General features: G+C 46.1%; 1 protein-coding gene across 4 annotated transcripts in view; it reads right to left on the minus strand.

Moving 5' to 3' along the window:
- Window positions 1-9,248: 9,248 nt before the first annotated feature.
- GABRR2 (gamma-aminobutyric acid type A receptor subunit rho2) overlaps window positions 9,249-21,084 on the minus strand; it is a 41,390-nt gene continuing 29,554 nt past the window's right edge. For 2 of the 4 annotated variants that reach the window (XM_047858644.1, XM_047858648.1), the window contains 7 exons: window positions 20,119-20,186; window positions 18,085-18,308; window positions 17,029-17,111; window positions 16,690-16,830; window positions 13,590-13,742; window positions 12,148-12,344; window positions 9,249-9,991 (listed from right to left, as the gene is read on the minus strand). In XM_047858644.1, coding sequence (XP_047714600.1) covers window positions 9,680-9,991; window positions 12,148-12,344; window positions 13,590-13,742; window positions 16,690-16,830; window positions 17,029-17,111; window positions 18,085-18,308; window positions 20,119-20,186 — 1,178 coding nt within the window. In that variant the 3' untranslated portion in view covers window positions 9,249-9,679. Of the gene's footprint in view, window positions 9,992-12,147; window positions 12,345-13,589; window positions 13,743-16,689; window positions 16,831-17,028; window positions 17,112-18,084; window positions 18,309-20,087; window positions 20,187-21,084 lie in introns of all 4 variants that reach the window. The other 2 variants (XM_047858645.1, XM_047858647.1) reach the window with 1 other exon arrangement.

Genomic DNA, 21,084 nt, shown 5'->3' on the forward strand with positions numbered 1-21,084 from the left:
CTCTTTCTGCTCATAGGAGGAATGAAAAAGGTTTGTGGCCATGTTCAACTCTACAACCCTACAATGGCAGAGCAGACATCAGGGGAGAAATGGGGCCCTCGTGCCAACAGCTGCCAGCTTCCTCCCGGAGGCTGAGCAGTGGTGCTCTCTTAGGGAAGAGGAGAGGTGATGGGGACGGGAAGAAGTGGGTGAAGCGTGAAGGCTGGAGGCCAGAAGACCAGGACCCAGGGCTGGGAGCTTTTTCCAAATAGTTTGGGCAGATATGATGTCAGTGCAGAAACCTAAAGTTCTGTGGGTGGTTGGTGCCTACTTGCCCCTCCCACTTCTAACCTCCCTTCCACCTGTGCCACCAACAAGCCAGGCACCTTCGGGATTGATCCGAGCAGTGCCGATGGGAGAAGACGGAGGCTTCCCTGGGGGCCTGTGTGTCTCAGACTTCACAGCTTTCTTGCAGGGAACCATGCCAAGTGAAAGGACTTGGGGTCAGAAGTTCTGTTGCAGTCCTGGCCCTGTAACTTGACGTATTTACCTCTTATCTCCTCTGTGAACCCTACTTCATGGGGTTCTTAGAAAGATTAAAGCACTGGGCACTTGCTTACAGTAGGCTGTCTTCTTTGTTGTTTTGGTTGCTTTGTCCAAGAGCAGGATGAAAAAATTGTTGGGAAAAGAGGAAGGATGAGCTTCTGTTCCTTCCTTACTGCTCCCCCACTCTGGCTGGGTCCATTGCCTTGTCCCCACACCCTCTGCTCATTCCTATTCTCCCATCTCTCACCCCTGGAGTAGTCCCTGAAGCACCCCCAGAGAACCCACTGGGTCCCGGGGACCACAGTTTGCAAACCATGCAAACCAAGTCGAGACAATACTCTCCCAAAGAAATTTATTTCAGATTTTAGTATCAGTCTTCAAAAAAAGCATCAGTGTTATTTAAAAGAGAGACAGAGAGTGAAAGAGGACTTCAACTACCTCCATTCTGACCTTGGTCTGTATTTTCTAATTGATTAAGTTCTTCATTCCAGCTTATCACTTAACTCAGGCAAAAGACCCTGCAGGCAGAGCATCCTCTGATGGGAACTGAAACTACCCCCTGAGGCAACAAGCACCGCCCTGAGCCAGCAAGACTCCACTCCGACTGACTCCAGGACAATGTGCAATTTGATCTTCGCTGCCCTCCTGCACTTTCCCACCAACCTTTGTCCCACATTTTCTCACATAAACCTGGAAGTATTTTCAGCACTTTGGAGACTGTCTTTGAGACTCTAGTCTGCTGTCTTCTCAGTGTTGGCCTCACTGAAATAAACTCCTTTCTTCTTCACCACCACTCATTTCTCTGCCTTTGGGTTTTGTCGGTGACAAGTGGAGGAACCTGGTCTGTGTGGGACCCCGGAGCCAGGTGCTCTGATACCCCTCTGCCCTGGCTACAAGAGTGCGGACCATAATAAAATCAGAAACTCTTGGGGTAGTGGGACTTAGGCACTGAGATTTCTTTTTTTTAAACTCCCCAGGTACTACCATTAGCCAGAGCTAGGAAAGCACGGATTAAGGAGGATAATCACAACATAAAGGAAATTTCTTAATGCTCAAATGCATAAAATGCTTGGAGGATGCCAGTAAGGTAGTAATAAATTCTGCTTTGGGAAGGAAGAGGATGTCAGGAAATCAACAGAGAGGAGGTGACATTTAAGCTCAACTTTAAATGATGAGCAGGGGTCTCTAAGGCCTTGCCACTTGAAGCGTGGTCTGCAGACCAGCAGCTGGAACATCTCCCAGGTGCTTGCTGAGAGTGCAGGATCCTGGGTCCCCTCCCCACCTACTGGATGTGAGTGTGCATGTTAACAAGCCCCCCAGGTTACTCATGTGCACTGCAGAATCTGGGATGCCTTGGGCTAAATGGACAGGGTGAAGAGCTTTGCCACCACAAACCTGGTCGGTTTAAACAATGGTTTACTATAGCCGAGGTTTATCTTTCAATTTCTCTTTTAAAATAAATCCCAAACCTAATGTTCTCAATGGCTGACCCAAATGTCATTTCGTAATGACATCTGAAGGTCTGAGGGTGAGGATTGAGTGCTTTATCCAATCTACTAATGGCGAATGTTTTTATACTACCCGTGCAGATGCTCACCGGTGACTCCGGGGGTGGGACAGGCTGGGACAATGCAGCCTCCTGGCACGGGATTTGGGTCTCTGTGCAAACCGGGCCAGCACGTTCACCCTCAGATGGGTTGGGCACGCAGCCTTCCTTGTGGGAACCATTTTAACTCCTGCCACATTTCCTAGTGACCGCGTGGGGGTGGGGGCATCAGCTGCTTCCAATCCAGTGTTAATCCCACAAGCACAGCTGTCTGTTCTTTTGCAACGAAAGGAAAAAGGAAGAGGTCTATGGTGGTGGGGTTATGAATCGTGCTGGTCTGTACCATTTAAACGGGACATGCAACCACCAAACTATAACCTATTGACTATTTCAAGAGTAAGGAATTTGAGAAACGGCTTGTGCAGCAAGGACTTTCTGACCGTCCCCTGAAGCAAGTCATAACCTTTATGTGACAGCTGCCCTTTCCACACCCACAGGAAAGGAGCACCCTTATCTCCAAAGATGAAGGGACACAGGAAGGAATCTGAAGAAACAAGGCTTGCTAAATCCCCCCACCCCCATTTACTACACTTACTTCATACCTTTTGTCCTATTGTATCTTCCCATGACGCTTCACACTTCATCAAATCTAGCACAAAAACACTCAGGTTTAACCATTTCTTTGGGTCTTCATTTCTTTACAAATCCCCAGTGTCACATGAAACTTACATTAGATAAACATGTATGCTTTTCTCCTATTAATCTGTCTTTCTGTCTTTTTCAGTTTCACTTGCAGACTCAGCCAGGGACTCTAAGAGGGTCGAGGAAAACTTTCCTTCCCTATAACAGCATAGGTGATGGAAACCCATACTGCTTTGTCCTGGACGCCCTGAATAGCTGTGGGTCCCACAGGCCAGCTTCCAGCCTCAAGAGCTAGCCACGTGTCCTAGTTGACTCCAAGTTTCTACCTGGGTGTAGGGGTGACTCCATGCCCACATGTCTCAGCACAACCCAGACCAGCTTGGGTTTTCTTTTCTTTCTACTCTTTCCAACCTCATTTCTGCCCATCTAAGTAAGGGAATAAATCGCCCTTTTTCCTGAAAATACTATGTGAAATAATAATTGCTTCACGAAGTCCACCTACCTAAATGTATTGAACACAATTATGGAAGACAGCACGCTTTGGTGGGTATGTGGTAGGGGCAATCCTTCCCACCTCAGCGGGGCTTACGTGAGAATTGAATTGGGAACCATATATCCACTCTCACCACAGTGCCAAGCACAAGAGAATGCACTCAAAACCTGGCCCTTTACATAATGAGGTTGCTTTAACATCTGTTCTATCTTCCCTGATGGCTGAAGCAGTGGCCACACTGTCTCCAGTGGTGCCCGCCCCATGCATGTGGGAACAGAGGATGGCACAAGTCCTCAAGACTGTTGCTGGTCCACAGACCTGGCAACTAGGTCGTAAACACTGTTTTCAGACCGGTCCCCTAAATTCCAATATAATAATTTGGGAAACCAACCACTGAGATCACAATCCTCATTCAGGCCAGGTATGCCACTGTGTTATGTTTAAATCCTCCAAGAAAACAAGAGTCTAAAATATTCTTTCCATAATAGATAGCAGTAATTCTCTGAACGTTTTCCCTTCTACCTCCCTAAATCACTTATAGTTAGGTCCCTCTTCTTTAACATCTCCCTGTGTGCTTGATCCCACCAAGCCTTTGGCCTCCATCTTGCCATGTCTGATCACAGTGTTTATCCTTCTCTATTTTTATGGTTAGCATTTGCCCCCAGCTGTACCCTCCTCCGTTTGAGAGTCTCTCTTCTTCCAGTTTCTAAGGCACAACAGTCTTCTGGGTCTCCTACTTCTCTGATCAGTCCTTCTCTTCCCACCTAAAAATAAACTCCTAAACTCCTGTCTGCAGACTTCTTCTCTTCTGCTTTGCTCCTGGAGCTCCACCCACTCTGACAGCTTCACTGAGCTTTGAGCTTCATTGAGCATCTAAGAGGGAGCCTTACCTCCCTCCAGCCCCAGACCAATGTTTATAACTTTCATTCACATCGCCACTTGTCTGCCAGGACCAAACTCCTCACCCTCCACAGGGAATAGCTCTTTCCCCTGGCTTCCCAGTCTCTGTTAATGTCAGCACACAGGCTGTGGTTCTCACATATAACTGAACTTAATGTAGAACTTTCTCCACTATACTTATCGTTATTTTTCCCCCTCATCGGTTCCCTCAGACTACGCAGCTTTCCATTTTTTGAATTCCTGGTCTCCCTTCTGCAGATGTTTACAAAAATACTGAACCAAATCAAAATGTCTTTGAAGAGTTCTAACTTTCTAAACTTTCTAAACCTTCTAACTTTCTAACACAGAGCTCTGATCATCTTCAACATGTGTGGCCCAGACCAGACCAGACAAATCTCTTCCCCAGGTTTATTCTAAGCAGAATGTACCTAAAAGGACTCTTGATATCAGGGTCATGGAACTAGAAAGATGGGAACCTGAGACTTTTGTACATTTGGTAGGGTATCTGCCCACTGTCTCCTGAACACACCTCAGCTTTCCTTCTGCCATGTTACCATCCCCACTCTCCCTTTCTACCAGTTGAAATTATATCTACCCATTGCTCAGAATTTACCACAAATAGCATTTATTCCTCAAATTCTATGATCTCTCTCTCTCTCCTTTGAAACACATCCACTGCTGGGGCGCCTGGGTGGCTTGGTCGGTTAAGCGTCCGACTTCGGCTCAGGTCATGATCTCGCGCTCCATGGGTTCGAGCCCCACGTCGGGCTCTGTGCTGACAGCTCAGAGCCTGGAGACCGTTTCAGATTCTGTGTCTCCCTCTCTCTCTGCCCCTCCCCTGTTCATGCTCTGTCTCTCTCTGTCTCAAAAATAAATAAACGTTAAAAAAAAAAATTTGAGACACATCCACTGCAATGTAAACTTCTTAATCACTGAAAGGTGTTTCCCATTTATTTCTGTATCTGCCATCACCCATTCCCCCACCCAGGCACGAGCCCCTGAGGACAGGTGCATAATAAATGTTGGTTCTGTGGTGTCAAAGAAGTATGTCCAGTCACCAGCTTTTGTATAATATCTATTTCATTTATCCAACATGCATATTTTTTCACAATTTAATATTGGTGAAATCAGGACTCATAATCACTAGCATGCTGTAATTTAAATCATAGCATTTTTTTCTTTCTTGGTGGTACATAAAATATGGGTGCATCTTACATCAATGGTGCCTTAGAGTCAGTGAAATAAAGTATCATTCAAGCATCCCTGATAACAATCATGTTTACTGCTGTCTTCCTGCCTCTAGAGTGAATCATTCCATGTCCTCAGCATTTCCTTAGTTCCTGTTTTCTACTCCTACTATGGTCTCTTCTTTTTTTTTGTTAATGTTTATTTACTTTTGAGAGAGAGAGAGACAGAGCACAAGCGGGGGAGGGGCAGTGAGAGGGGGAGACACAGAATCCAAAGCAGGCTCCAGGCTCCGAGCTTGCAGCACAGAGCCTGACGCTGGGCTCGAACTTGTGAACCAGGAGATCATGACCTGAGCCAAAGTCAGATGTTTAATCAACTGAGTCACTCAGACACCCCTGCTATTGTCTCTTCTTTACCTCCTTTTAATTCTCTACTTTTCTTAAGTAGAGTCAGACTGTGTTCACTGCAGTAAGGCAGTGTTAAATACAGTGGTGTCATTATACTATGATTCTACATGATAAAATGCTATTTATGATTGTAAACATCATACTATTAACTATTAACTCCAGTTAAATATGTAAGCTAGTTAAAATACACCTTTATTTTTTTTAAATTTTTTTTCAACGTTTATTTATTTTTGGGACAGAGAGAGACAGAGCATGAACGGGGGAGGGGCAGAGAGAGAGGGAGACACAGAATCAGAAACAGGCTCCAGGCTCTGAGCAGTCAGCCCAGAGCCTGACGCGGGGCTCGAACTCCCGGACCGCGAGATCGTGACCTGGCTGATGTTGGACGCTTAACCGACTGCGCCACCCAGGCGCCCCACATCTTTATTTTTTTGAGTGTGAACAGGCTACCATGTTATATGAGCCTCAATTTATGAAGACAACATAGAAGCAGAGCAGTATTGGAATTAAATAAGACAACTACAGCAATCTATTTAATGACAACATAATTATTCTTTGAGTAGCACTGTGGCCTACCAGAATCTACAGAGACTAAAAATTTCTAAACAAGTCCAGATGCCCTGTATCATCCAATAATCCTTGTTTTTCATAGTTTCATCTTTCATCTGTCCATGAGGCTAGGAAACCCAGTGGTTCTGGGCCAGACAACTCCAGGGAGGGGGCGCTGTCCTTGTTGGCACTGGCATGGGGGAAGCCTGCCATGACCCTAGTGTTGTGGAAAGTGCTGGTCTTTCACCTCCTCTTCCCATAGCCTAGGACCCAGCAAAAACAGATGACTTGTCCCACAAACCTTACACTGTGCAGCCCCAGACTTTCCTGCCCCTGCTCAGGCTGACCCCTTCATCCACAGCAGCACTAACAGGACTTTCTGTGATTGCGGAAAGATTCTCTAGGTCTGCACTATCCACATGCGGCAATTGAGAAGAGCACTTGGAAAATGTGCCTGGTGCAGTGGCAAGAACCGTACTTTTAATTTAACTTAAATTTAAATAGCTACATGGCTAGTGGCTACCATATTGGACAGCACAGATCCAGTATGTACTTTTCTACATGTGCGATGTGCGTCTAGCATGTTCATCTCCAAATCTCCAACCTTCAAGGGGCAGCTCAGGGGTGTTTTCTCCATGAGATCCAGTGTTCCCAGTAGAAATCATTCTCTCCTTCCTCTGCACTCCCATTACACTTTGAACCACTACTGTAGCACTTAACACTTTTTAACTTGTAGATATTTGTGTACACTGTCCTCTATATATGTATACCCTCTCTGACAGCTGCAACTGACGCTTGTTCTTAATTTGAACATCCCAGTGCAAGGCATGTTTAAAATGTTTGTTGCATGAATCTATAATAGCAACCCAACGATCAGCATTAACAATAAGTAATTTACAAAGATTGCTGTGCAGTAAAGGATTAGCCTTGACAAAAGAAAGGGTTTGGATCGGCCTCAGCTCCTTGGAGGTAATTTCTAAGCCCTTGGAATATACTGCCTAATAGGAGAGTCTTTACTTTGGAGCCTTGGGTCAAGCCAGATAGTCTATACTAACAGTGTGATTTATGATGGAGGCCTAAGGATAAGAGTTGTCAGCTCAACCTCTGAAAGGGCTCGAGACTAAGGTCAGCCAGGTGGGCAGTTAGCTGTATGTACATTGGCCAGCCCCTAATAAAAACTCTGCACACCTTGATGGACTTGGGTACATTTTCTTGGTTGGCAATACTTGGTACATATTGTCAAACATCATTGCTGAGAGAAATAAGCACTAACTGCATGATTTCACTGACAGAGAACAGTTAAAAATTGTGCCTGGTCTCTCCTGCTCTCTGCCCTAAATGCTGCTTTCCTTCACTGATTTTAATCTGTATCCTTTTGCCACATCCAAGCATAACTGTGAGTATAATGGTTCCTCTGAGTTCTGAAAGTCCTTCCAGTGAATTATTAAACCTGAGAGTGGTCTTGGGAACCTCCCAAACTTGCAGTTGCCCAAGGTAATCTATGCCATATTATTGCCTGGAGGCTGTCCTGTTGAGAGTTTAACTCCTCAAATCCCAGTCCTGATCACACAGCCTCTGGACTGGTAGGGTTGGTGGCCAGAGATGGTGAGTCTGGGTCTCAACAGGGACAGTGGAGTGGCGAAGCAAAGGGGTGTCTGGGACCAGGATCACACAAGGAATGGGTATGGGAACAGAGGAAATGGGTGGGTAACTGATGAAAGGAAGGACCAGAGAAGCGGAGATGCACAGGGCAACCGTATGGCGGTTGTGGTGAGGGAGAAGTGAGCAGATCAGGGATGTACGGGCCCTTGACTTGAAACTTCAGGAGGCTCTGGTACCTACCTGTGCTCTAATCTTCAGGAACTAAAAAGCTCTGCTCCTGGAAGTCAGGAGCTGCAAAGCAGACTCCACAGGCCAGAGCTCACTTCACTTAAGGCAGGGTTATACTCTCTTCCTGTACCATTTGTATACTTGTGACCAAAGGACTAGATGCTCAGACCCTGAGCAGGAAGGTAGAAGGGGCAGCAGGTAGGGGACAGAGCAGAACAACTTCTTTTATTACACAAGAAATCTGAGCTGGGCATTCCCTCCCTACTCCCCAGATCAGCCCTCTGATTCCAAGTGCTGTGATTTAAAGAAAAGGCCCCCTTCTCAAAATCATATCCTTTATATTTCCATAAATACTGCTAATTAGAGGTTCACTTGAGTTAACTAGAAAACACCTAAAATAGGATTAAGAGGAATGGTCATTCACAACTTACTATAGATTCAATAAATCAGATTGCTTTCCTAATTTGAGCTTAGCCACATTAGAGGAAAGTCAATTCCTTGCGGAAAGGAGAAATCATTCCAGGGTGCAGGGGCAGTTCTGCCCACCCTTGGGGTGGGGGAAGGGGTGGACACAGGAATTATTGAGGTCATCTGTCTGCTGGGGGAGAAGCCCAGAAAGGGAGGTAGGACGGCATGTGGAACACATTTCCACAGCAAACTCATGGCTCCTTCCTCTCCAAGACCAAGTTCTGTTATCACCCATTCTCAAATCCTTGGCCTTCTCCCCAATACTACACTTGCCCTGAATGGAGATTCCAAGAAAGAAGTATTAAGCTGGCCTTAGGAGGGCCTCACAGGAGACAGAAAGTGCTTTTCTAGACAGACATAGAAGTAAAAGCACCAGCAAACAGAACAGATCCATGGGGTAAGTGGGGGCTGGGAGAGAAAGAAGGGCAGAAGTACCCTCTGCCATATGTAGATGAGTGCAAGCTTAGAGAAGTTCTCTGAGAAAAGAGACTTCTATTGGTTTGTTTTCACAGTACCTGGCACAAGGTGGGTGCTCAATATTTAACGAATGATTGAATGGATTGCAAAATCCTGTGAGTTGCCAGACTCACACAGGTCAAATCATTTCCAATCAGGGATCTGAGTTTTTTTTTTTCCTTCCCAGGTAGGCACTTAATCTAGTTGTACGGGTTTACATATTTTTTAATTCCTATTTTGAATCCTATTTCCTGTCTCTTATCCATAAAGCCCCTAAGCTTGCCCTTTATTCTTCCTTGTCCCTTCACAACTGAATCCTGGGCTTCCTTAGGGTATCAGAATATCTAGGAGGCATTTGAGTCATTTTTATAGGAGGGGGGGGCTCTTGTGCTCTTGTTTACACACAAGAACAGAAGAAGACAGTCCCAATGAGGCATGAAGTAGGACACAGAACACACCGTTAATGAGGAGCAAACCCATGAGGTCAGGGAAAGGGGAGCTGGAGGGCTCCTGGGCTCCTCTGAGAGGGGGTACTGCCATCATGGTCCAGGGTCTGGTGGTCCAGGGGCAGCTGCTCCGTCTGGTGAGGGAAGAGTGGTCAGCAGGTCCATGTGCAGACGGCTGGCCAGGCCCCATAGATGTCTATGTCCTTTCCCAAGCATAGTCTCAGGGCTTCTAGGAAAACACTGACCAATAAATTAAGTTGAAAAATATGTAGGAGGCAGGAAATATCAACCTGGAGTACTTGTCAATGGCATGGGTGTTCTGGAAGATGCGAAGACCCATCTGGCCCTTCAGAAGCCCCTTCTTCCTAGAGGAGTTGGATTCATTGCTCACAGCCAGATGGACCACTATTTTGTCTTGTCTTTCTTCTTCTGTCAGAATATGGCTTCGTGGGTACCCAGCCAGGCTGTTGGCCTCAGACTCAGTGTAGCTTCCATCCAGCATCATGGTTCTTGAATGAAGCATTCCACATGTGCAGGGGAACTGCAGGCAGCAAACACAAGAGAGGTGGCAGGCATGTTTAGACCCCGTGGAGGTGCAGAGGAGGTGGCGTGGGCCAAGAGCAAAGCCCTCTGGCTACTCAGAACCACAGAAAGGCAGAACTAGAAGGATTTCCAGAGATCACTCAGTCCAATGACTCTCCGCCCTGGCTGCATATTAGAATCATCCAGGAGCTCTTTAAAATGGCCACACCCAGGCTCCACTCTAAACGAATTAATTCGAAGCTCCCCAGGTGATTCTACTGTGCAGCCGGGGTCCAGAATCACTGATTGAGTTCACATGCTCTCAACTGCAGAGAGGCTAAGACCCAGAGAGGCTATATAGTTCTCCTGAAATTAGATAGCTAGCGTCAGAGTCAAAACTTTAAACCTGCGCATTCTCATTCCAGTTGTGGGTCTCCACCTCTTTGTGCATGAATCAAAAGATGACTAGGTAGGAGAATGTCCTTATTCTAAAGCATAAAAGGTCATGGTGCCTTCAATGCATTTTTATTATTTTGTTTTATTTTTTTAAGTAGGTTCCATTCCCAATGCGGGGCTTGACTTAACCTTCAGATGGAGAGTCACATGCTCTACCAACTCAGCCCATTAGATGCCCCTGCAATGCCTTTTTTTAAGGAAGGAAATGGTTTCACTTCTTTCCAAAATTTGAGTCAGCAAAGAGTGGGCTTCTAGCTGGCACCATTCAACAATTCATGAGCCCATATTTTCAGGTGAAGGCTTGTTATTTTTTTCAACAGCTCTATATGGGGAAGTTCATTTGATTATAAATAAAAAATGTTTAAATATAATCCAAAATCATTTGACAATGACTGATGCACAGATTATTGAAAATCTGAGTGAATGCCACTCAAATGTTAAAGTAGAAAAGGTTTGGGGCACCTGGGTGGCTCAGTTGGTTAGGCGGCCGACTTCGGCTCAGGTCATGATCTCGCGGTCCGTGAGTTCTAGCCCCGCGTTGGGCTCTGTGCTGACAGCTCAGAGCCTGGAGCCTACTTCATATTCTGTGTCTCCCTCTCTCTGACCCTCCCCCATTCATGCTCTGTCTCTCCCTGTCTCAAAAATAAATAAACGTTAAAAAAAATTTAAAAATAAAAATAAAAAATAAAAATAAAAAAATAAAGTAGAAAAGGTTTGAATAGAATTTTAAAAATAAATTCTTAAACGATTTAGCCTATTTGGAGGCAGTGTAGAAATATTTAACACGTATGATGTGGGCATTGAAAGACTATTTTTGAAAAGGTAACACATCCTCTTTTCCTAAAATTGAAAAGTCCCTTATGTGAAGGAGCTATTAGCCACCTAGATGTGCAAAAATGTGGGATTTTCCTATCCCCTGATCTTTATACCTTTTAGGAGAATGCCCATTTCGATTGGTGCGATGATGAGCAATGATTTGGTTAACAAGTTGACATTTTATTTCTTACTGCGATTAATGAGAGTCTGAATACGAAAGGAATTGACTTTCCCTCCCTGTGCCAAAGGCCTATGCACATTGCCTGAATTCCTCATTTCCACTGTATCTCATGCTATGGGTTAATATACTGCAGTGCAGTGTATATAGCATAGTATTTCCAATGAGTCTAAAGGCTAAAGGTGTATGTGGCTGAATTTTCACTGGGTGAGAGCACAGATAAACACAGGAATGTTCAACTCTAGAACTCTCCTTGTCTGGTCATAGGACATGGAGGCACCTTCCCTAAACATGTTCAATAGTAACAGTGACAATTTAGATACTATACTATCTAGATACTTTAGATACTATACTATACTAGATACTCTAGAACCCCACAGCTTCAAAATAATTTTTATATAGATTACTTCATGAGATCTTTACAATAACCCTGGGAGGAAGGCGAGGTGAGGGTTCAGCTATACCATTTTTACAGATGAGGAAACGGAAGCCCAGTATAAGTAGCAGAGTTGGACCTAAGGATCCAAGTCTTCCTGTTCCTAGTCTTGATCCAAAGACTTTCTGCTTTCTGGGATCCTTTGTGGTAGAAGCTAGAACCTACTCTAAAATAGATCTCGCTCCTTTTGCATAAACATCGCCCTTTTCTACACAAAACCCTCCTTCCTGCCATTCTCATCCAACCAGTAGCTTGAGCTAGGACAGGAAATGAATGAAACTTGTCTCGCCTTTTCCCGGAGCTTCCGCTCCTTCCGCTCCTGCACCGTGGTCAGGTAGTTGACAGCTGCATACTCCAGCACCGAGAGGAACACGAACACAAAGCTGACCCAGAGGTAGATGTCCACCGCCTTGATGTAGGACACGCGGGGCATGGAGGCGTTCACGCCCGTGATGATGGTGGACATGGTCAGCACGGTGGTGATACCTGCAACATCCAGCTCTAGTTCAGCCGCCAACAAGGGTACAGAACTGCTCCCACAGTCCACTGAGTCACCGTGTTATATTCTCCATCTCTTAAATCTAACGAGAAACCCCCGGGGCATGGAAACATCCATGCTGAGGATCTGCCCCACAGGCAGCAGGCAGCCCCCCTCCTGGCCAGCTCACTGCTGGTCCTCTTTCATTCTACACACCTTGGGGGACTGGGTCTCTGCGATATGGCTAACCACATCAGCAGGGCTTCACGGAGGACCCGTCCAGATGTGGAATTTGAAACAGTGAGTAAAGGACACCACTAAAGGAAACTTCCCACACCACAAGGAATGGCCTCATTCTCTCTCTGGGCCACGTTAAGTCTCTGAAGACTGTGGAAATTCCCGGAAGCCTGCAGGCTAGTTTCTTCCTCCCTGTGCCTTGCAGGTTAAACCCTCACATTTCTGGGAGCCCAGCCTGATTTTGTCCAGATTGACAACGATGAGCTGTTATGGTTCACTCTGGAATTTAGGGTCTGCAAGGACTAAAACCACAACTCCAGGGCATACAGCCCTTTCCTTCTCTCCAAGTCTCCTGATACAGGCCCTGCTTTCAAACTCTCACTCTATGCAAACAAGGCCAGCAAACAAAATTCTTGTATTTACAAAATAAGTTTTTGGCATTTGCAGAATTGTCTTATTCATCGACGTAGTGAGCTCTAAGACTGCTGGTAGTGGACATCTATTCCCCAGACAAGCCTCTTCCTTCTGAAATGACTCGAGCAAAGCTGATGCAGTTGTAGCTCCCTGTGGTTTTCATAAAATAGTCTAGGAAGCTGAGAGCAGTGTGGGAACAGTGAGGGCAAGAAGCAGGAGGAAAGTCTGCTCCTTTTGGCTCCGGCAGCCAATCAGTTAAGAACTCTGAATAATGATTTTACTTTTTCTTTCTTTAAAAAAAAAAATTTTTTTTTTTACTGTTTATCTTTATTTTTGAGACACAGAGAGAGAGAGAGAGAGAGAGAGCATGGGTGGCGGAGAGGCAGAGAGAGAGGGAGGGAGACACAGAATCAGAAGCAGCTCCAGGCTCTGAGCTGTCAGAGCCTGACGCAGGGCTCGAACTCGTCACCTGCGAGATATTGACCGGAGCTGAAGTCGGATGCTCAACCGACTGAACCACCCAGGCGCCCCTACTTTTTCTTTTTATAGTGATCAGTTATGAAAAAATAACCACCCTATCACACCTTATCACATGCTTTTACCCAGTGAAACTCTGGCGGGCACAGCTCTGCGGTCGATCCAGAAGGACACCCAGGACAGCATGACCATCAGGGTGGCAGGGAAATAGGTTTGGAGCAAGAAGAAGAAAATGTGGCGTCGCAACGTGAAGTTAATGTACAGACGGTTGTACCAGCCTGGGGGACACAGGAGGAAGCGCGTGAGGTTCAGTGAAAGAGGCAAAAACAAACTCCTTCCCTGGGTTCCCCCATATTGCTCTCATCTCCAGCAGAAAGTTCAAAGTGAATGATCATTGACTTAATAGAATATATCTCCTTTCTAAAATCGAAGCCCTCTCTCCTATAAACACATTTATTTATTCAATGTTACCTAATTTCTCTCCACAGCACTTTGGGAAAAGGTAGAAAGAGAGATCTATGTTTAGCTGCTTGTTTGGTGTTTGGTATTTGTTATTTGCAAACCAGGACCATATTTCCTGAGGACTCACAGCTCAGGAACCTAAGACAGGGGGACAGGTTCTATTTTATTGATTCCAATACCAGTGAGGCAGGAGCCCGCAGAGCTGGGATCTTATCACTATTCCCTTTGTTGTAGATTATCAGCTGAGCCAACCTCCACATACATCACAAGATGAGTGGTTGCAAACAAGGACTAAAATGGTAAGGCTTCAAATGATCCACAAAATCTATACCCAATCACTGGGACCACAGATGGTGGCAAGGACAGTATAAATGTATAAAGTGGACTGAAACTGTGTGCACACACCTACCCCACTCCCATCTCAGCCCAGCCTGGGATGCTGACTCAGTAGCTTGCAAGAGGGCCCAGAAATCTGTTTGTCAAGCACACTGCCCTGATGGTTTGGATGCAGGAGGACCTCAGGCTGCACCCAGAAAAATGCTGCTGAGGAAGGGGACAAAGCTCAACTGGCTGGCATGGAAAGTTAGTACTGAGTCAGGGAAAGGAAGGGGTGGATCAATAGGGAAAGGCTGGAACAATAGGATGGGTCCATTAGAAGCTTGGCACATGGTTTACTGTGTAAGTTCATGGGTTATTTCAATGAGGTAGGTGCTTTCAGTGGAGTGGATAAATAGAAAGTAATCTTCAACTATGACAGAAACTCCCAATCCTTTATTCATACCACAGCACTTACCCTGTCATGTCAGATTTTCCACACTTAAATCGGCACCCATGAAGCAAATCACATTGTTCCTTAGGTTTGCACAGGGTTTTTCTGGAAAGGCTGAGAGTTGCCCTCATTCTGCTAAGGACTATTCCACTATCCTTTCCTTGGAAGAAAATCAGGGAGAGTTGCCTTGGAAACACTAGGAAGAAACCAGGATCCTTAAAAATGTATACTCTGGGGGTGCTTGGGTGGCTCAGTCCTTTGGGCTCCCAACTCTAGATCTCAGTTCAGGTCATGATCCCAGGGTTCTAGGATCAAGCCCCATGTTGGGCTCCATGCTGAGCATGGAGTCTGCTTAAGATTCTCTCTCTCTCTCTCTCTCTCTCTCTCTCTCTGTCTCTCTCCCCCTCTCTCCTCTCTCCCCAACTCATGCTCTCTCTGTCTTTCTAAAATAAAGAAATAAAAGGGAGCGTGGGTGGTTCAGTCTGTTGAGTGTCTGACTCTTGATTTTGGCTCAGGTCATGATCTCATCATTTGTGGGATGGAACCCTGCATCAGGCTCTATGCTGACAGCACAGATCCTGCTTGGGATTCTCTGTCTCCGTCTCTCTCTGCCTCTCCCCTACTTGTGCGCGAGGGCGCGTGCATGCACGCACTCTGTCCCTCAATAAAAAAAGAAAAAAATATTTTTAAAAAACAGTGGCACATAATAAAAAGTTATGTAAGACATTCTTAAAATTGGTTTTAGAAAGAGAGTTGGTTTGAACTTACCAAGAAGATATGAGAAAAGAAAATTCTGTGGACCTACGTATCGACGGAAAAGGGAAGAAAGGGATGAGGACAAGCACTGTGGGCATAAAGTGAAGAAAGCTTGAGCTGTCTAAACACTAACACAACCTTGACTGAGGCTCGAACTTTCTCCACGTTTGATGTTGGGGACAGAGGGGTGTGTGGGGGGCAGATGAACAGGGAGATGGTGGCCATGTGGGGGCAGAAAGTAGAACAAAAGCTTTCCACAGAAGAGCCTGGGCTTCCCAATACACCAAGAGTAATTAAGTGAGAAGTCCTCTAGGGTCCTGTAGCTACCACAGGGCTATCGTGGGTTGAATTGGGATATGTCCAAATCCTAACTCCCAGTATCTGTGAATGTGAGCTTATTTAGAAATAGAGTCTTTGTACATGGAATCAAGATGAGACGAGGTCATATTGGATTAGGGTGGGCCATAATCCAACAACTGATGTCCTTAGAGAAGAGGGAAGTGTGGACAGAGAGACACAGAAACAGCAGCATGTGAAGACACAGAGAGGGACGCAGGGAGAATGCCATATGACAACAGAAGCCGACATCAGAGCAATGCAGCACCCACCAGAAACTAGTAAGAGACAAGGAAAGGTTCCTCCCTAGAGCCTAAGGGAGGCGCATGGCCTGCAGACTTCTGGCCTCCAGAACTGTGGCAAATACCTTCCAGTTGTTTCAGGCACCCAGACCATGGTGCTTTATTATGACAGCCCTCTGAAAACTACTACAAGAGCTCACAGTGAGATTAGAAAGGGACTGACAAGTGCATCCTCTCAAAACTTCAGACACAGCCCAGGGTCCAGGATGCATTACACCAAGCATTAAACATAAATCTATAGATTGAAATATAAGTAATAAATACATTTCCTCGGAAAGCTATCATCTATATCATTAAGTCAAATAAACTAGATTACCGAACAGCATGTAAAACATGACCCCACAACTGTGCAATTACATAATTAAAGCAAGATGTTTGCAAGGGTGTGTTCCACTTCGTTAGGAGTGGTTGCCTCTGGCCATGAGAGACATGACAGCAACTTTTTAAAACTCTGCTTTTAAGCGCTGCTAATGTTTGGTAGAACTATGCGTTATTTAATAATGCAAATTCATTTTCATTAGAAAGGGGAAAGTTTAAGGTTGGCGAATTCTCATGTATTTTCTTCCACATTTGAATTAGACCATGGCAAACATCAGCTACCAGTGCTGCTGTAGAAGGCCAGTCTGGAAGTGGTGTGAAATTTCTGAATCAGAAACTGAGACAGGGAGATCTTCTCATCTGTTTTCAGGGATTCATCCCCATTCTTCCAATACAGCATCAGATCTTCATCTGTATATGCATCTTTGGGGAGAGGAAAATAAGTTAATTTGACTCCTTTGATTCTGACGCAGGCTGAAACAACAGGGAAATCCTACACCAGCTTTGGTGAAAACAGGTCTTAACACTGGCAGGCAGTACGTGGTCTCACGTTACTAAAATGGCACAAGGATTGGACAGGGAAAAAGGCAAAGATCTGTCATTAAGAATACGGATACTTACAGCTTTCCAGCTCCAAAGAACAGGTCTGGGAGTCCAGGGGAAAGTGGCTGAAGTCCATGTTGCACATGGCAGTGACTGTAATCCTAGGCAACCCAAAAGAGCATATTGGCTCATGCAGTGAGTTATTGGCATGACCAAGAGCAGCTGCCTCCTCACGTCTACTTCAGCAGTTTGGAAATCCCAGTATCTAAGTTGCAGGACCCTAACTTTTAGAGTTCTGTCCTTCCATAAGACATGGCCCAGGTCCTGGCTACTGAGGGTGTTGGCCGTCAGTGGCCCACATCTGCACCCTTCTGTGGGCATTGCCCTCAGCCAGCGGGCTGCCTCCCTCAAGGATGCCTGGGTGGTTATGCCCTCCCCCCACCCTCCACCACCCCAAGGCTATTAGCATTGAATTCTGGTGAAGCATACAAGCAGGCCAAGAAGATGTGGAATAAGCCTGTGTAACACTCATTAGTCCACAAGTCAATCTGCAATAGCACTCAATAAACAGTAGCTATTGTTACCTTTTTTTTTAATGTTTATTTATTTTTGAGAGAGAGAGAGAGAGAGAGAGAGCAGGAGTGGGGGAGAGGCAGAGAGAGAGAGGGAGACACAAAATCAGAAGCAGGCTCCAGGCTCTCAGCTGTCAGCACAGAGCCCCACGCGGGGCTGGAACTCATGGACTGTGAGATCATGACCTGACCCTAAGTCTGACGCATAACTGATTGAGCCACCCAGGCACCCCTATTGTTACCTTTTTAAATCTTTATTACCAACAAACTAGAATCATAGGTTCTCAGGGGTGGAAGGTATCTAGAAGGGCATTGATTCCCCAAACTCATTCGAGCCTAACTAGTCTCCTAGCCTGAGTTTAAGATCCCAGATGACGGGAAGTCACTGGCTACTAGGGTGATCATTTCATCTTTAGAAAGTTCTAACAGGTGTCAGGAGACTCGGACCATCTGTATAGCCCACAAGCCCAACGACGGCGATAAACTCTTCAGGGCCAAAGAGACTGATCATACATAGTAGAATGGCATTAGACAAAGAAACAGTGACCCCATGGGCATTTACCTCATGCTGTACAGCACGTGCCCATCTGGAAACACTCTCAGCATGATGTTGTCAGTGGTGGTGTCATGGGTGAATGACCTTTTGGAATGAACAAAGAAGACATCGGGGACCCAGATCTTCTTTACCAGCCGGCCATCGAAGGTCATGCTCTTGTTGTTGGTGCTGGGAAAAGCCAGCCTCTCATCCTTCCAGTAATGTCGCAGGTACAGGGTCATGGTGAAGTCCTATGGGAGCCCGAGATGACACCAAACAGAAATGCTTAGAAAGCTTCCTTTCTTTTTATTTCTTTTATTTTTTTTAACATTTATTTATTGTTGAGAGACAGAAGCAGACAGAGCATGAGCAGGGGAGGGGGAGAGAGAGATGGAGACATAGACTCTGAAGCAGGCTCCAGGCTCTGAGCTGTCAGTACAGATCCTTACACGGGGCTTGAACCCATGTATCGTGAGATCATGACCTGAGCCGAAGTTGGACACTCAACCGACTGAGCCACCCAGGCGCCCCAGAAACCTTCCTTTCTTACAGCCAACTCATCATCAACCAATGTAACAGACACCTCAGACTCAGCTTCCAGAGTTGGAGGTGACAGTTCTGCAGCCCTGTAGGACAGTGGCCGCAACAATGGTGCTGCTAGGAAACCGTAGGAAAGAGAATGGTTCATAGTGCATCATGAGGTTGGAGCCCAGGAAATTGAGCAGCCTATCCTTCAGGCTTTGCAAATGAAACCCGCAGCTGTAAGGTGGACAGCATGGCATGGGGGACAGCAGGGCGGGATTTCCCCAAAGTCCTGCTCTCTCTCACCTCGACTTGTGCACACAGGGCTCCTTACCTGTTGGCTAAGCATTCAGTTTCAAGTTAGCACACACTTGGAGAAACCTGTACAGTCAATGATAGAAACCGTTTAAGAGAGTTTCTATCATTGGTCTTGTAGAATCTTTGAAGGCAGAAGTGTGTCCTGCCCACCACTGAATCACTAAGCCCTAACTCAGTGCCTGGCAGGGCACACAGTATGCGCTCAATAGATATTTGCAGGATGGAAAAATGGGGGGCATAGGAATGAATGCATGAAGGGTTGGACAGCTGCATATCTGCTATAATTTCATCCTCAAAGCTCATTCTGCTAAACAGTGTCTCCTTGCCTGCATAGTTGATGCTTTGACCAAGACTCTGACTCTTCTGCCATAGCCAGAAGATGCGAGTGCTAAGTTATAAGTGCAAATAAGTAAATAAGTGCTCCCAAACACCCTCTTCTGGGAGCAAGGATGGAAAGACACCTAGTGGTGGTGGTCTCAGAGCATAGTGCCCACAAACTTCTACTTTACCAGCACACCTATACATCTTCTGGCTGTCCTGCAGGGTCACCCATGGAAGGGAGCACCCTACCTGCCCAGTCCTCTACTCCCACCTCTTCCTCCTTTTGTGCTGCACTGTTTTAGGTTATGTTTGTAAACCTGTTTCTTCTGCCTCAGGGGCCTTTTTCCTGCTCTTGCTCTGGCGCTCCCCGCACTGTCTACTTCTTACCCTTCAAGTCTTAGCTGAAACGAGGCTTCTCCAAAGAGCCCTCCCTTACCACCTGGCCTCGGTGGACCCTGCCAAGGAATGCATAGGGGAGCGATGCTCAAGGCAGGCACTGGAGAGCAGAAACTGCAGAATTTCTGTCTGAAAATGTCCACCTCCCGTGCTCCTCCACGTGTGGTTCATCTCACCAGTCACATCACTTGAGGAGTGTGTTCAAAATATAACGTGCTGGGTCCCACTCCCAGAAACTCTCATTCAGGAAGTCTACGGTGGGGTCCAGGAATGTGCATTTAACCAACTCCCCAAGTTACTTTTACCCATGAAGTTGAGAATCTCTGCTCTAGTCTTCAGTGCACTTGAGCCAACTGAGTGAGTCCCCGTTTTATTCCCTGTGGCCCCTGCTCCACCAACCAGGGGACAGCCTGCACCCATGCAGCCCCACCAGCCACGGGTGCTCACAGAACCTTAACCCCAGGACTCCGCACCAGAGGCTGCCCCACCAAGGGCCCTGAGTACCATGTCCACTTCCGAGATGCTATCCAGGCTCTCCACCTGCACGTCCACACCCACCGGGATAGCAGGGCCTGCAGAAGAGCAAAGACGTCTGGTGAAGGTACATTTCTATCTACCACTGGGTCAGCAACCCCAATCCCCTTCCTGGGGGTAGCCTGACTGGAGCAGGGGTGAGGCAGTGGCTCGAATTCTATGAGGGTTTTTTTCTTGCTACTTCCTGACATGTTGGGTGCCTCAGCTTTCTTCTTGAGGGCAGGGACTGTGTCTGCCTTATGTTGCCTTTCCTGGGCCAAACAAAGAGAATGTTTAACCCATGCTTGTTGGATGAATTGATGAGCTGGATTACTACTTTCTACACCCCAGGGTTATCTCTGTAGGGTCAAGGGAATAATGCTCTAGTGCCTGAGTAGGGACCCTGGTCAGTTGTCCTCCTGTGACATCTATAGAGGACAGATAATGCCTAATGGCCTCTGATTTGGGCTTGGGACACCTGCATGCCCAGGGCTAGATTTGTTCGATTATTCAAACTCTACCTACAGAGGACCTAACAGATACCTGGGATCCTGCCCTCTCGAAATCTTCAGTCTGCTGTGAGACAAGATCTCTGTGCAGTCAGATCACTGCAAAAGACATAACTGTACAAGATTTTTAAAACCTTTCAGGTCGTGTCAGATGAGAAGTAGGAGAATACATAGCACAGGGGCTTGACACTCAATTCCACCTGGCCTGTGGCAAGATTTCCAAAACCATGTTTAGCGGTGGGTTTATCTGTGGCTTCCTGTTCTATGTCTTGGGCTGGATGATGGTTACACTCACTTTGTGACAACTTAGTGGGTTGCCCACTTTAATCTGTGTACTTTGTGTGTGTATGTTATACTTCCATAAAATGTTTCTTAGATTTTAAGATTTTTAAAAAACTTTTTTTACATTTGTTTATTTTTGAGACAGAGAGAGAGACAGAGCATGAGT

This window comes from Prionailurus viverrinus, chromosome B2 (genome assembly GCF_022837055.1).
Source record: "Prionailurus viverrinus isolate Anna chromosome B2, UM_Priviv_1.0, whole genome shotgun sequence".
Classification (NCBI taxonomy): domain Eukaryota; kingdom Metazoa; phylum Chordata; class Mammalia; order Carnivora; family Felidae; genus Prionailurus; species Prionailurus viverrinus.